Here is a 15,683-nt window from a genome sequence, read left to right on the forward strand (position 1 = left end):
TCAGCCAGTCCCTTTCCTTCGGCCACTTAATGATAAGAGCATAATGAAAGTGTCCAGTGTGGTGACACATAATTATTATCTTTTTTTCCCGCTCCAGGTTATTTATTCTTTTCTTGTCTTTCTTTATTTTCAAGTGAACCTGAGAGCTGTTCATTACTCTGCGCAGACACTTCTCTCTCTTCAGGCCACACCTCCTCACATTATTGAGTTCAGTGATTTATTGTGCCACCTTTGAATGGGTGCATCAACTGTTATCTCTCCCAAGATCAATCCGAACAGTTATGCAACAGATTTTTACCTTATCGATTATTTGGGATGTGTAGTCACGCGGTTCAACATTGCCAGTGTTCACGCAAAATAGAAGACTACACATCCCGACAGACGGAGCGGCTCGTGCTTCACTAGTTACACATTGAATGTAGTTCGCTCTAACGTTACTTGAAAAGCCGTTCATGATTCACTTCATTAATAAATAAATAGTTTCGGTGTCATGGCGGAATCTTCAGCATGTCCTGCCTTCCAGCTTGGAAGACCCCGATACGAGCAGGTAAGTCTTTTCTGTCTTCTTTCATATGTGCAATTAAGGACATTTTGTTTTGAAGGCTTTCGGGTGAAAAACAGCCCCTCCGCCCTGCTGATCCCGCTCCGGCTGCAGCACGCTCTCACACTTAGTAGCGAAAGTTGCCTTTCATCTGCGGTCCGGTTCTTTGTTATAAAACCGCAACAACCCTTTGACTCGCTGCTGCTCCGTCAAAAGATTCTATCAGACTGTTCAGGTCTGCAGCCAAGTCACTGATATCTTGCGTCAATTTGTTTATCACGATGAATGTGTCACCATATTGTTTTTTTCCTCTTTCCTGTTTATTTTAGGCTTTACAATGGCAGCTGCTGGAGATTTATGATACAAAATCTACAAATCTGTGCATCATTTTTTACATGAATCTAACACCTGACACCCTCACATATAGTTAATTTAGTTTTTTTCAGGATGCTTGCTTACACTTTACTTGAAGGTAACTACATAAGAGTGACATGACACTGTCATGAACGTGTCATAAACATTATAAACAAGTCATAAACGTTTATGACATTAACGCTTCTGTCATTTAGTGTCATTCGGTTTTTGTCATGACAAGTTAGGGTTAGGGTTATTAGAAATTCTTTGGGTTAGGGTTCACAGGGGCGTAGCACAAGATCCTGGGCAGTCCTGATGGGCCCCCATGTTCCTCACCCCCCCCCCCACACACACACACAAAAAAAAAAAAAAAATCAATCAGATCCTATCATCGTTCTCTATGAAGGATACATTTGATATTAACCACTTATCCTAATTGTAACCTAATACAATAAAATGCACTAAGATGTTAGTGTTACTTAAAGGTCCCATGACATGGTGCTCTTTATATGCTTTAATATAGGCCTTAGTGGTCCCCTAATACTGTATCTGAAGTCTCTTTCCCGAAATTCAGCTTTGGTGCAGAACTACAGCCACTAGAGCCAGTCCCACAATGAGCTTTCCTTAGTATGTCCCATTTCTGTGTCTGAAGCTATTGAGGAGGAGAGAGGGAGGGGCAAGGTGGAGGGTGGGGGTGTGGCCTTGACCAACTGCCACTTTTCTCGTTTGAAAGCCATGATGTCAAAGCAAAGCAGAGAAAGGGGAGGTAACCTTGCTTGTTATGACCTCATAACAAGCAGATTCCAAAACGGCTCATCTGAGCTTTCATTTTCTCAAAGGCAGAGCAGGATACCCAGGGCTCGGTTTACTCCTATCACCATTTCTAGCCACTGGGGGACTATAGACAGGCTGGGGGAACTCATATTAATGTTAAAAAACCTCATAAAGTGAAATTTTCATGCCATGGGACCTTTAACACATTTCAGTCAAAATGGCTAAACATGGTTTGCTTTAATTTTGATATAAGCTCACCTTGTCTCAAATCCAAAGAGGAGGATGAGGGGTCTGTTGCTACTCCACTCCCTGGTGTGACAGTTTCTGAAACTGAGGGCCATGTGTAATGTTGACATGATACGTATCTACCGATGAGCTACCAAGCTACCTGTGTCACTGATTAGCCTATTATTGCTAATTATAGACATTATAGCCTATTCATTTTAAATTAAACATGTTTCAAATTATATTATAATGGTGTGTTGTGCGCAAACAGCATTGTTAGTGTAGTTTATTTATTTAGTCTTTACCTCAGATTACATGTATAACCAAATTATCATTTGAAAGTGTATGTTCTGTTCTTTCAATGGGTTGTCTCAGTCCGTTTTTAGTGCTAACAGTCGCAGAGATATTCAAGCAGTTTAGCACCATGGATTTCGTTTTCTAGTTTGTGCTCACCTTTCTTTGAAAAGAAGTCAGTTACCAATTGTTTCCCCTCATTTTGTTTTCTCTCCTCCTGTCTTTCCTTTCTTTCTTGGTAGCCTGATTTGGCTTTCTTTGAGAAAGACATTTCTACAGCAGAAGTTTGTGCTTCACCAGATGCTCAACTGAACTAACGTAAACAAAATGCATGCAGATTGACTAAACCATTTGGCGCATTAGCAAGGGGTGGGTGAGACCGTAGTCTTTTTTTGTATACAAAATGTAGTCCGTCAATCAACCAAGTTATTCAGCCAATACACTAACTTTACATATCCTCTGACATGCATTATGAAATTTAATTATGAAATGAAAATATCCAGGTAAAATAAAATTTGTTCCAGACTTTTCAAGGGCCGTCTCTCCCCTTGGGCCCTGGTAATCAGTATTGGTTTTACCCCCAGTCCGGCGCCCCTGAGGGTTCATGTGTCATGACAGTGTCATGTGTTCATGACACTGTCATGTCACTCTTATATACCTTCAAGTAAAGTGTTACTGGATTCTTTCTGCAGACCGACTGTGGCCCCACATGTGATCGAGATTAATTGACTGTCCGACCTTATCTGAAGCCCATTACTCAATTTACTATCATCGGAAATGAATATGCATTGGTTAGCCCTGGAAGATAATGCGACCTTCACGTTAACTTGAATGGCACATTAACTGAGGAAGCTGCACACTGGTTACATTTACATTTCTACTGCGTCTTTCTTCAGAGCCATTTATTAAACATCTGCTTAAAAGAAAATGATTCACTTGATGCTATTGCATAGAGAAAAAGTCCATACAACAGATTGTGTAAATAAGTGACTAAACTTTAGGATCTGCTATTGTTTCAACTGATAGGAGCTATCAATGCAACTCTTGTAAAATCCAGGATGACAACATGGAAAATCTATGGAAAGGCACAAAAACATGAAATGAAAGGAAACATATTTTACATTTTGAGCCAAATTAATTTTTCACACATATGACAGAACACACTTGTGAATGGATTACTGAATGTTCCTACTGAGAACAGGCCCAAAGGCGTCAACGGGCTTCTGGGACAGAGCCTTGGTTTAAAATTAATGAAAAAGTCAATCAAATGAACAAAGAGACACAAAACAACTGCAAAACTGCAGTACAAAGAAATGCAAAACAACCAGAAAAAGATGTAAAATGACCACACGCACAGTAGAAAAAAAAAACACAAAGAGATGCACAATGACCACATAGAGACACAAAATGAACACCATTGGTGCAAAACAACCAAATAAGGATGCAAAATGATCACACAGGATGCAAAACAATTACATAGAGACATAAAACAACCAGAAAGAGCGCAAAATAGTACATAGATGCCAAACAGCCACAAAGAGATGCACAATGGCCACATAGGGATGCAAAATGACCACAAAAAGACACATAGCAACCACAGTTAGATTCAAAACAGCCTCAAATAATGACTACAAATAGACACAAAATGACCACAAGGGATGAGGAATTAAGCTGTTTTGTGTCTCTTTAAGTGAGGGACCAATTAACACAGGATTTTGCATGGTTCACAAAAGGCATAGCAAAATAGCAGTACATTTACACCCTTTGTCTCATGTGAATTACTTTGTTATTTTAGTGATTCCCATCACAAATTCTTCTTTTAAATCACCATAATTTTAGGGAAGAGAGTAATTAATCCTTCCGGCTCTTTTCTATCTGAACTCCATAAACCTTTTTATTTTTCCATCTGCAACCTGAAGTTCATATTGAGTTGATAAAGGTGTTGTAATACCTTTAGTTCCTTGCATCAAAACAGTTAAAATTAGGCCAGTCTTTGAATCAGCATAAATCTTGCTCAGTTTGTCTGTGCTTTCTGCCGCGCTACGTCTCTGCTAGCCTTGTTGTGTACTCTCCAGGGAGCTGAAACTCATGCATAATTAAAGCGGGCTCCTCACATGGATCCTCAGTCTACCTCACTCTTACAAAACAGCACTGCAGCACATACGGCTGTCAGAGGAGGAGTGTGATGGAGGGGCAGGGGCAAAAATCCAGGCATACAGAACATTTAAGGTTATTTCCAGTCTTTAGGAGGACCGGATGTTGTTTCCAGTCATTTCAATTAGGACCCGATGCTGAACAGATAATTTAAATACAAATGGGTTTGTTCCACTCTTTTCCCTGTGTTTTATGCCCTTCATGATAAATGTCTCAGAGGGAATCTGATTGAAGCTGCCATGTTTTCGTCCATCTGGTTTGCCAAAGAGACTCTTGGCATAAATTGCTGTCGGGCTTTTTCAGACTGTTGGCATACATACTTAGCAATTGGCATGCTGATGAAGACAGTGAAGGGAACAGAAAACAGGGCACTTGACCAGCAGCTCCAAGCCTCACTTGGAATAATGTGTTTGCTAAATGTAAACTTACTCAGATTGTTAATACATTTACTTAAAAGTTTATCACAAATCAGTTTGATTTGTTAAAGGAATAGTTCACCATTTAGGGAAATTCGCTTATTTGCTTTCTTGCCAAAGTTTAGACGTGCTGGTAGGCAGATGTTACCTTTGGAAAGAGATTGTCCTGTTTCTTGTCTTTGTGCTAAGCTAAACTCACCGGCTGCAGCTTCATATTTACTGTAAAAATATTAGAGTTGCATCTATCCTCTCATCTAACTCTCTACCAGAAGGAGAATAAGTGTGTTTCCCAAAATGTTGAAGTATGTTTAAATTCCAATGCTGGAGAATCAATCCTTGCTTGCTCTATTCCCTGCTCTGAATTATTAGTGAAAATTATTTATGAGGTTAATAATGTTCAAATGCACAAATCCTTGCTATGTGAATGTCAAATTAATAGAGGTATACTTTGAAATGCTGCTATAAGGAAAACTGAACCATTATATGCTCAATGGTGAAACATCAAAACAATTATAAGCCAATTATTAAAAGTATAAAAATGGATGACAAAGTCTATCATAACTGAACAATCTAACTAAATACGAGAGATGTAAAAGTCAAATGTGCCTTGATCACAGTTGCTGTTTAAGGGCTGTAGCTACCATTGAGGATGCCAAGGTCATGTCTTCAGTATTGATTCTGGGAATTTGGTATTTTCTTCACCTGAGGAGGAGTTTACATGTTTGTTTCAAGGCTGGGTCTGATATAGAATATAGAAAGATAGATATTTAGTATTTCTCCATCATGTTTTCATTCCTGGCGGAGTACAGTCATTTAAAAAAAAAGCATTTACACCACAATGTTGGGAAGTAAAATTGACAGAAAATAGAACTGACCACTTAAAGGGATACGCCACCGTTTGTTGAAATAGGGCTTATCATGGTCTCCCCTAGCTGTAGATAGGTGGGCCAACGCATGTTTTGTGCATCCATCGTTTTAGTCCGGTGCAACACCGGCAGCGCCGCCGCTAGTTAGCTTAGTGTAGTGAATGGAATCCTATGTTGCCGGTTATCATGTTGTGAGTAAAAGTGAGCCAACAAAAGACAAAAAAACAACCTAATTACTTGCACTGAGACAAAAAATGCGTTGGCCCCCCTATCTACAGCCAGGGTAGACCGTGATAAGCCCTAGTTCAATAAACGGTGGCGTATTCCTTTAAATAAATGAATGTATTAAGATGTATTACTTTAGCTGTAGTTTTTTTGGTGTGAATGGACAAAGCAATGTTTTAGGAGCTTTAGAACTAGTAAGCACAAACTAAAGCAAAGTTAGCGGTGATAAAGCCTCTCAGACTTCAGAGGACATGGATGGTCTGCTGTCTGTGTATACTTTAATAAGAATTAACTTTGTCACACTGTCTTTTCAAGGGTTCATTCCTCGGTCGACTGAGACACTTTGTAGACATCATTGACCCCAGCACTCTGTTTGTGTCCGAGGTAAAAAAAAAAACATCTGTAAAACTGTCTATGTGTTGCTGATCGATGCTTTCAATACAAAGTTTGAGCGTCCATCCATAAGCGTATTATAAACGGTCACATAACAAATGATCACATTTCTTTTAAAGCTGTTCATGTTCAGACAACATTAAACATTTGTAGAGCTGAAACGATTAGTTGATCCATTGATTAGTCAATGAATCAACTAAGAAAATCAGTCATCAACTTTTTTTAACTAATCGATTAATCGTTACATTTCATTTTCAAGCAAAAATGCCACGAGTTCGCTGGTTTCAGCCTCTCAAATATTTGCCGTACAGTATATGATAATGAATTGAAAGTTTGGAGGTTTTGATCAGTTGTTTGGACAAAACATTTGATGGCCATTTTTCAGTATTTTCTCACATTTTAAAAACTGAACAATTAAATGATAGTTTAACAAAGTATTTGGCAGATTGATAGATGATGTAAATGGTCGTTGCAGCCTTAAACATTTAAGAACTTTGCCTTCTTTTGTTAAATGACAAATTTATTTGTGATTCAAAACGTTTTCACTTTGTATGTGTATAGACACTGATATCGAAAAACATTCTTATTAAGCTCCATATTTTTTCTTTTCTTTTTGTATGTAGAAACGATTGAAAGAATGCATGAAACTACTTGATGACTACAAACATGGCGAGCTTCCACCTGGAGTGTCTGATCTTCAGGTGAGTCTTTATCATGGCTGTCTTCTCTTGTTTTATGTCTCTTAACTTGTTTTATTTGTATTCTGTTTGTATTTTATGCCTGTGTGAGTTATGTACTTTATGTCTTTATTTATTCTTCTGTACATCACTTTGGTCAGCTTTGGTTGTTTGAAAAGTGCTCTATAAATAAAGTTTGATTAATTGATTGATTGATCAGCGTTGATGTGATCCAATATGTTGCATTAAAACATAACATGTTCGTGAAGGCCATAAAGACAGGAAACATAGTACACAGTTGGCTAAAAGTCGTCGCTAGAGCAAAACAATAATCAAAACAAAAAAGTTAATGAATGTCTCCCAACCAAATGTAAAAAAAATAAATAAAATACAAACCTAATGATTACTTATAGCTCTTCTCTTTCTCTGCTCTGCTGCTTACCTGTGCAGCTGTGGGAAGCCCAGAAGATCAAGCAGGTAAGTGATTCATCAGTCACTTGTAAGTCAGCTCAGGTTAACTGCACCTCCATACATTCAAGCCTCTGGGCTCCTTGCAGCATGAGGATGATGTCATGCTCTCTGCACGCAGGCCATCATTCATCCTGACACAGGAGAGAAGATCTTCATGCCATTTCGAATGTCAGGTACGACCTCAGATGAAGATCTTTGCTAAAGTTGTCGAAGTTACTTCCATTTTGTCCTCGTTTTTAATTTTATTTCTTTTTTACACTGAAAATCATTTCTTCACTGTGCAGGTTATGTCCCATTTGGAACGCCGATTGTAAGTCCCATATGAAAATCATACATTTTAAATCACAGCTGTGCAGATGTCCATTTACATGGTCGTTTGGGGAAGATGAAATGAGACTTTGGACTTATTTTGCCCTGAAAATAAGCTCTTATTCCCTGGTCTCATCTAGGTCATTGGCCTTCTTCTCCCAAATCAGACTGTGGTGTCTACCATTATATGGCAGGTACTGTAAAAAACCAACATATTGTAAAACCATTGCATTTATTGTATATTTTAAACATCTGGTGAGCGCACTTTTATTGTGTCCATGCAATGCTTTTTACACCGGAATAAGGACATCGTAAAATAAAGTGCTGCTGCTTTGTTTGCTTCTTCCTGTGTGCTGTCGCTTTACACAGCAACATGTAAGCCTGCAAATATCTATATGACTCTATCCTATCTTCCTCTTTTCCTTTCTTTTGTTTTTCCTTACTCTTTTTTCTCCTACTTTTCTTTTTTCTGCCTCCACCTCTCCATTCCCATTTTTTCTTTCCCTCATTCCCTCCCTCCATACTCCTTAATTCTGTCCTTTATTCATCCCTTATTTCCTTCCCTCTTTCCTACAGTGGCTGAACCAGAGTCACAATGCCTGTGTGAACTATGCCAACCGCAATGCCACAAAGGTGGGAACTATATACCTTGGATATTCAGGTCTTTAATCTCCCCAAAACAACTCAAAAATCACAGTTTTTATTAACTTTAGCTGCTTTAGATTTAGATTTTTGTGGTTTTATCCCAATAATAAAACATCATGCATACTGTTTTTGTTGTAAAGAAAAGACCATCTTACATGAGTAAATCTCAATATAAAATACAAAGCGTCACTATAGACAATAAACCATGTGTACAGCTGTCACACAATATTTCTTTTCTCCCTCCTCAGCCTACACCAACATCCAAGTTTCTTCAAGGCTATGTAGGAGCTGTGACCAGTGCTGTTTCTATCGCAGTGAGTGGGTTTCTTGTTCAATGACTTCAACATCATCTTTCAGGATACTGAAATTTGATTTAAAAACTTTGTTTTTTTGTGAATTTTACCTGCACGTGAGAGCTGTACTGTAACTGTAAGTCATAATTAAACGGGTAACTACTGGTAACTACTTTTTTTCAACCTGGACCCAATGTTAATCTTTGGTCCAGTATTAAGAAAGATCGCTGCAGTCGGCAGCGGAGAAACTAGCTACAATGTAAGTTAATAGGGCAATTGTCCAGCTTGTATAAATTTACCTTCACAAAAGTGCTCGTTTTGCCACTGACAGGCTCAGATTAATATTCTAAGTGTCTGACAACATTATGGAAAGCGTGCCTTCAGAGATAGACCTTTAAAATCTCTTTGAGACCTTAATGTTTAACCAGAAACAGTTCTGAAGTCGCTAGCACTAAATTCACCAGACTCCATTTAAAAAAGCAATACTTTTAGTGTGTATTGAGCCAACGTATACTCACATGTAAATGTAAATGTGTCTTTCAACCAAAACCAGATTTGTGATGGTTGGAAAAGTGGAAAGACGACCCAAAACGGCTTCTCATAGTTTTATTTTGTTTCTGTCGACTTTGAATGAAGTGTATTTTACGATGCTAAAATTACTGTTCATTTACATGTCTGGTGGGTTTAGCAAACACAATTTCGCGGATGTTTAAAAAAAGGATCTTTCTCTTTAACAGAAAGGTCGACCTCCTTAGAAATTCTTTCCATAATGTTGTCAGACACTTAGAATATTAATCTGAGCCTGTCAGTGGCAAAACAAACACTTTTGTGAAGGTAAATACAAGCTGGACAATTGCCCTATTAATTTTCTAGTATGATTGTAGCTTGTCTCTTGGAGCAATTTCAAAGATTGTTGTTCCCATTAGTTACTTAGACACAAAAACATAGGAAAATAGGTCCAGGTTAAAAAAAACGGTAGTTACCCTTTAAGTCATGTTTTGCAACTAAAATGCACAGAGCTGTTGTTGTAATATTTGTGGCTATATATTATATACAGTATTATTAGCAGCGCTGGAGCTAAGCTTTTAGAATAGTCTTAGCAGTAATAGTTCTAGTACTAATCCCAGTGTTTTAGCTACACTAACGTAAGAATCCTAGCGCTACTAGGTATAAAAATTAGCCTGGTTGACACCAGACCCTTCTCAGTTGTAACTGAAAGTGGGTCTGGGGAAAGTTCATTCACAGCCCATTTCCAAAGGGGCGTCACCAACGGACGCCGCTCAAATGCCTCTGCGCGCAATTGGATAGTCCTTCAACCAATCAGACCAACGAACCGGGTGACGTAGCAGCAACAGCGGCATCAACGGGTTGCTGCGCTTCGGTGGCCGTCATGTTGAACGTAAACAAAAAGCCGCTTGCCGTCGCTGCACTATCGTCATCGTGTTGTGAATAGTGCCTCGATTTGGAAAAATTGGAAATGGGCTTGAATGGGCTCTTGGCCAGACTGACTTGCAGAGCAAATCTCAACTTTGACGGAAGTTTGTCAGGGTTCGTCAGGGCCATATAAAAATACTATGCTGCAAACAAAGTACAGTTAACAGTATAGCAGTATTTAAAGCATGGTATACATACATTTTGTATTTACTAGGTGGGACTGAATGTGTTGATTCAGAAGGCTAACAAGCTGAGTCCTGCCACCAGAATGATAATACAGAGACTCATCCCCTTCCCAGCTGTAGGTAGGTTTTCAAAGGACCCACTGTATTGGTTATAATTCGGGTATGTATGTATGTATGTTATGTGGCCCTCTGGTGGTTGGAGTCATAACATCTTACTGATTTTACACTTTCTTTTTCTTCTATGTTACAAAATTAGACAATAATGTACATATATCTCAAATTTCAGAGGCAGTAATGTAATTTATGTATGAGAATATTACTTTAATTGAAGTTTTTAAAGTGTTTTTAGGATATTTCTTTATATTAGGGACTTGTTAAAGGAATTTCTTCTTTTGATCCGTGACTGCATTTCTTGACTTCAGCATATGTTCTTGTGGAAATGTATTAAAATATAAAAGCTGTTTTTCTCTCCCCGTCCTCAGCTAGTGCAAACATCTGTAACGTGGGCCTGATGAGACACAATGAGCTGTCTGAGGGGATTGATGTGCTAGACAGCAACGGGAATGTGGTGGGATCCTCCAAAATTGCTGCAAGACATGTGAGTGTTTTTTTTTTGCACACTCAGCATACTTGTTACTCGACTGCACTGAATATGTTTATACACTTGCTATTTTTTTCTAAATTTATTGCAAATGTGATGGCAGCTGATAATGGGAAAATGCATCTTTTTCTGCTCGGCTCCTGTCACTCAGCACACATCTGATCTCATGAAAGGGAAAATTAAATCCAACTCATTGCAGTATTTGAAATGAAGCGTGTGCCCAATGTTCTCGTCTTTTCCCCAGGCGATCACGGAGACCGCCTTCACACGTGTGGTCCTCCCGATGCCGATCTTTGTCCTGCCCCCCATCATCATGTCCTACCTAGAGAGGTTTGTAGAGACATATATTGTAGGATTTTTCCTCTCTTTTTAAATAAAAATAACTATAGCTTTCATTATTGATTAATATACAGATTATTTTCCCACAACAGTACAGCCTACTATCATAAAGTATATATATATATATATATAATATCATACACTATCATTAAGAAAACTAGAAATATTCACATATGAAAAGCTGGAATTTTCCATTTTTGCTTAAAACATCCTTGAAAAACGTACTTAAAATAATTCTAATTTACTTTTAATATTCAAGGTTATTTAGAAAAAATAGCTACTTATTATGCTGCATTAACTCAAGATAAGTCAGAAAGTTTAGTCAGAATGATGAATGGAATCATTCTTAACTTTTAAAACACAGAACATAGTAGTTCAGACCAGAATCTGACATTTGTTTTACAGTATGAAATATTATTAAACCTAAAAACCACCGCCTTAAATTAAAGCTAACTGGTGACTTAGCTACAGAGCAGCTAGCCGTAGCTGAAACTAAATGTACCTCTTCTTTTCCTAGTAATTCAGTTTTCTTTTAGGTTAAATTAGGCTGTAGCTAAATCCAACCATGACAAAAAGTAACAGCAGGTGCTGCTAAAAGATGACTAGCCCAGCTTAGCCCAGAGTATCTCAGTCCCACTAACATAATAAAGGTTTGAAGGGTTTTGTCAAGACAGAGTGTAAAATAATCTTTCTAAAAAGGCCTTAAATTGTCAACATTACAATTTATAATTCATCTGTGTTACGGTTTACCTGCATCAAAACCCCTTTTCCCCAAATCCTTTCTTTTGTTATTGCTCTTTGTTGTCTTTAGAGGACACTATTGTCTGTTTGATTCTGCTCTATAATTACTCTGAATGTTTCTCTGTCTGCCAGAGCTGACATATGTTATGCCCCAAAGTGCTGCCCATATATTTATCCAATAGTAGGTCACAGCCAGAGAAAATGAAATAATATAGCCTAATGTGTTTTCAAACACACAAAAATAGACTTTCTGTTACAAAGTTAAATAAAAGAGGATATGTGCAGTCTGACTCATTAAACCCAGAACTGGAACCTTCACAGAGACAGATTCATCTCACACCCACTAATTGTGGAAAATAGCTCCCCCAAATCTGCACCATGTCTTTTCTCCAGATCCAAAAATAACTCCTGGCTTTGCAGTAGTCATCTGAAATTGATCCACACAGCAGGCTCACGTTTCTTTTTATCACTATCTTGACTTGTGTAGGCTGCGATTTCTGCAGAGCAACCGCAGATTGTTGCTGCCCATCCACAGCCTGGTGTGCCTCGTTACCTTCGGCCTCTCCCTGCCTGTGGCCATCAGCCTGTTCCCCCAGATGTCTCAGGTACAGTACAGTCGGCTCAACTGCTTCTACTGCTAATTCAAGGCCAGATGTCTCACAGAGAGAGAGAGCAGATGGGAAAAAATTCAAATTACACATACACCACTTGACATGCTCAAGCTTGTATTCGCCTCATATTCCAGATGTCTCTTCCCATGTCTAATTAAAAGTCAAAAACTTATCGACCGAGAGATATAGAACTGAAATTTTACCTTTAATCTTTTTCTTTTTTTTTTGCAGATTGAGGTGTCTTGCCTAGAGCCGGAGATCGCCATGGCAACAGATTGCAAGGTGGTGACCTACAATAAGGGTTTGTGATGGATGGCGTGGTGTGAAAGAGGAGAGCAGAGGACGGGAGCGAGGATGGAAATGAGGCTCCATTGTGAATAGCTGTCAGGGAGAACCTACATTGGGGGTCTTTCTGCCGCAGTATCACAGCAGAGCCTGTAGACCTTCATCTACTAACACAGGGTTTTTTTGTTTACAGATCTCAAGATCCAGCAATTATTGAGTCATGGTTTGAAAATAGGACAGATTTTTTCTGTCCTCACTGTCTTCAAGAGAAAAGAAGAAGCTCTGTATATAGATATTATGGTATACAGTATTTACTGTGAAATCTTTTTTTTTTTTTTTTTTATTAATGGAATTATTTTAATATATACAAAACAGTGTTTCCCACACGCTATACAGTACTTTGCTTCCTACTCAAGTTTTGGCTGCTTTTTCACCCAATGACAAATACAGTTTAAACCTGCAATAACTGACTTGTTCTGGCTCTCTTGCTGCTAAATGCTCCACTGGGTTCAGCAAGAAGTCTAACTGTGTATGTGATCAGGTTAGTGTACAGTGTTTTTTTAAATAGCTTTTTTTGCTGCCTGTTTGGCCTGATGAGAGCTGTGACAGTGAACCAACACAGTAAAATGGCAGCTAGATAACAAAATCAGGGTGGTGAGAGGAAGTGAGGGTGGCTAAGAACATAATTTTGTGTAGCTGAAATGTTAATCATGTTAATTATCCTACAGATAAATCTTGCAACCACAAGATTAGAACCATTGTCCAAAATCTACAATTCTGCAGCCCTTTCTGAGTTTGATTCATGACCAATACTGAAATTCGGAGGCTGATAACAGATAATGATATACAAGCCAACATTAATTTCCTTACATAAACTGTAATAAAGAATTTTGACTGTGAGTTAGTACTGAGCCATTTTACAGTTAAACAAAAAAAAATAACTCATCAGTGCCCTCTGTTGGACAAACTAGAGAGTAAACGTAATGGGGACAATCCCCTCTTTTACGTTTGGACATACTCAATTCCTTTCCTCGGCTCCTCCCCTTACGTCTTGGTCTCTCCCACCTGAGATGTGAGTAGAGGAAGCAGAAGAGTCGAGGCCACAGGCATTTAACAAAATGAGACGTCCGTGCTTCAGAGCCGTCATTTTAAAGCAACGTCAATTAAATATGACGTGTGGCACAGCTGACATGGTTTGTATACCCCAGCTATGTCATGCCTCTTTTATGCGTCACGGGTGCCGAAAATACTTCCACAAAGGATATACCCGTGCATCCTCGCTCAAGCTTGTCTGGCAAGCCTCCTCTCTCCTCGCTCCTCAAGATGCATTTTAGGAATTGAGGCATCCATTAAGATGATGCGCTGAGATCAATTTCTGAGTCACAGGCCCAAAGACGGAGGAGACTAGGAGGCACAAAATAGAGAAATGAGAAGATGTTCATATTTGTAAATTATGTTTACTTTCTGCCATTACTTGTTACTTGAAGGTCGTCAAAATACGCTGATCCTGATTTATCTGCAATAAGCTAATATCGGCTGATACATATCGGCACAACCGATTTATCAGTCAGGCTCTAGTCTGCTTTATTATTGTGATGGAGACAGTTGACAGAAGGAGCTTTGAGGGAAAGCTTCTTGCAAAGTATATTTTTGACCTGTGGGAAACACTGCAATAGATATCAAAATAAAAGTGTTAGAAATCTCTCGGGAACAAGTCTATTTATCATGTGAAGGTAGAGAAACTCTGCACTAACCAGGCTGCAGTGCTGGTATATATATTCTGTATGCTGAGGGAATGACAAAGGACTGGATCACTAAATGAAGCCACTCTGTCAGTGGCTGTACTGTATATGTATATGGGAAAATGTGGAGACCGTACTCTGGATGTATATTAGGCTACTTTACACGCTGTTTATCACATGCCGGGAATTTTAACCCCAATGTGAAACAACATACAGAAGCCAGGGCATTTTGTTTTCTACAATAGCCAACACTTTACACTGACTTATTTTCCTAACATTTTACTCCACTCCTAATTGTTTCTTAAACCACCACTGTATTCCTAGACTTCTTTTGTACAATATTTAAACCATAAAAGTATGAGCTATATATTATACTGAGTATGAACTAGTATTTTTAATCTTTTGTATAACAACGTCTACTACAAGTTTATTAAATGTTTCCTAGTCAAACAATGTAAAACAAACATTTATATATATCATCTAAAATAATATCTAATAAATACTCTCTCCATTTATCTTCTTTTGTGAAGACTTGATTTCCAGACCTACGCTTTGCTTCAGCTGTTTAGTGTTGCTATAGCATTGAGGCTTTCAACAGGATCATCATGGTTTTACTGTTTGCACCATTTACATTTGTTTTTATTTATTGTCAATACATTGGCATTTAGTTTTCTCTTTTTAGTTTTAGAAAATGTTTTTTTTTGCATCACCTTTATTTATATTCAATCTAATTATGTAATACTGTACTGTATTGCACCTTATTTTTAAGAGCTGGAATGATTGGTCGTGTAATTAATGAGTTGATTGTTTCAAGTTTTAAGCTTTTTATTGTCCAAAAAATTCAGAGAAGCAGTTGTTGGCAATGACGATCTTAGATGTCAGGGTCCCTCCAACAATGCTCATTACATATGTATAAAAAAGAAAATCATGCAAGAAAAAAAATAAATGAAAAATTAAGAGAATAAGACAAAATAAGTAACACATAAATCGAGGAGGAGCTCGAGACACAGCAGCTGTCCCAGGCACCATCTTCTCCATTTAGAAAATTAATCTGCAACTATTTTGATAATTGATAAATCTTAAAGGTAATCTTTCACCTTGGGGTAAT

The 15,683-nt window shown here is 38.2% G+C and overlaps 1 protein-coding gene across 1 annotated transcript; it reads left to right on the top strand.

The window, feature by feature from the left end:
- Positions 1-190: 190 nt before the first annotated feature.
- sfxn5b (sideroflexin 5b) lies at positions 191-15,090 on the top strand. The gene is made up of 14 exons (XM_028589451.1): positions 191-547; positions 6,165-6,233; positions 6,866-6,943; positions 7,370-7,396; positions 7,509-7,563; positions 7,675-7,700; positions 7,840-7,893; positions 8,276-8,332; positions 8,593-8,658; positions 10,286-10,376; positions 10,739-10,854; positions 11,102-11,187; positions 12,425-12,542; positions 12,780-15,090. The coding sequence occupies exons 1-14, from the start codon at positions 491-493 to the stop codon at positions 12,855-12,857; spliced, it is 978 nt and encodes a 325-aa protein (XP_028445252.1). The 5' UTR covers positions 191-490; the 3' UTR covers positions 12,858-15,090.
- Positions 15,091-15,683: the final 593 nt, after the last annotated feature.

The sequence above is a fragment of the Perca flavescens genome, chromosome 10, assembly GCF_004354835.1.
Source record: "Perca flavescens isolate YP-PL-M2 chromosome 10, PFLA_1.0, whole genome shotgun sequence".
In the NCBI taxonomy this organism is placed as follows: Eukaryota; Metazoa; Chordata; class Actinopteri; order Perciformes; family Percidae; genus Perca; species Perca flavescens.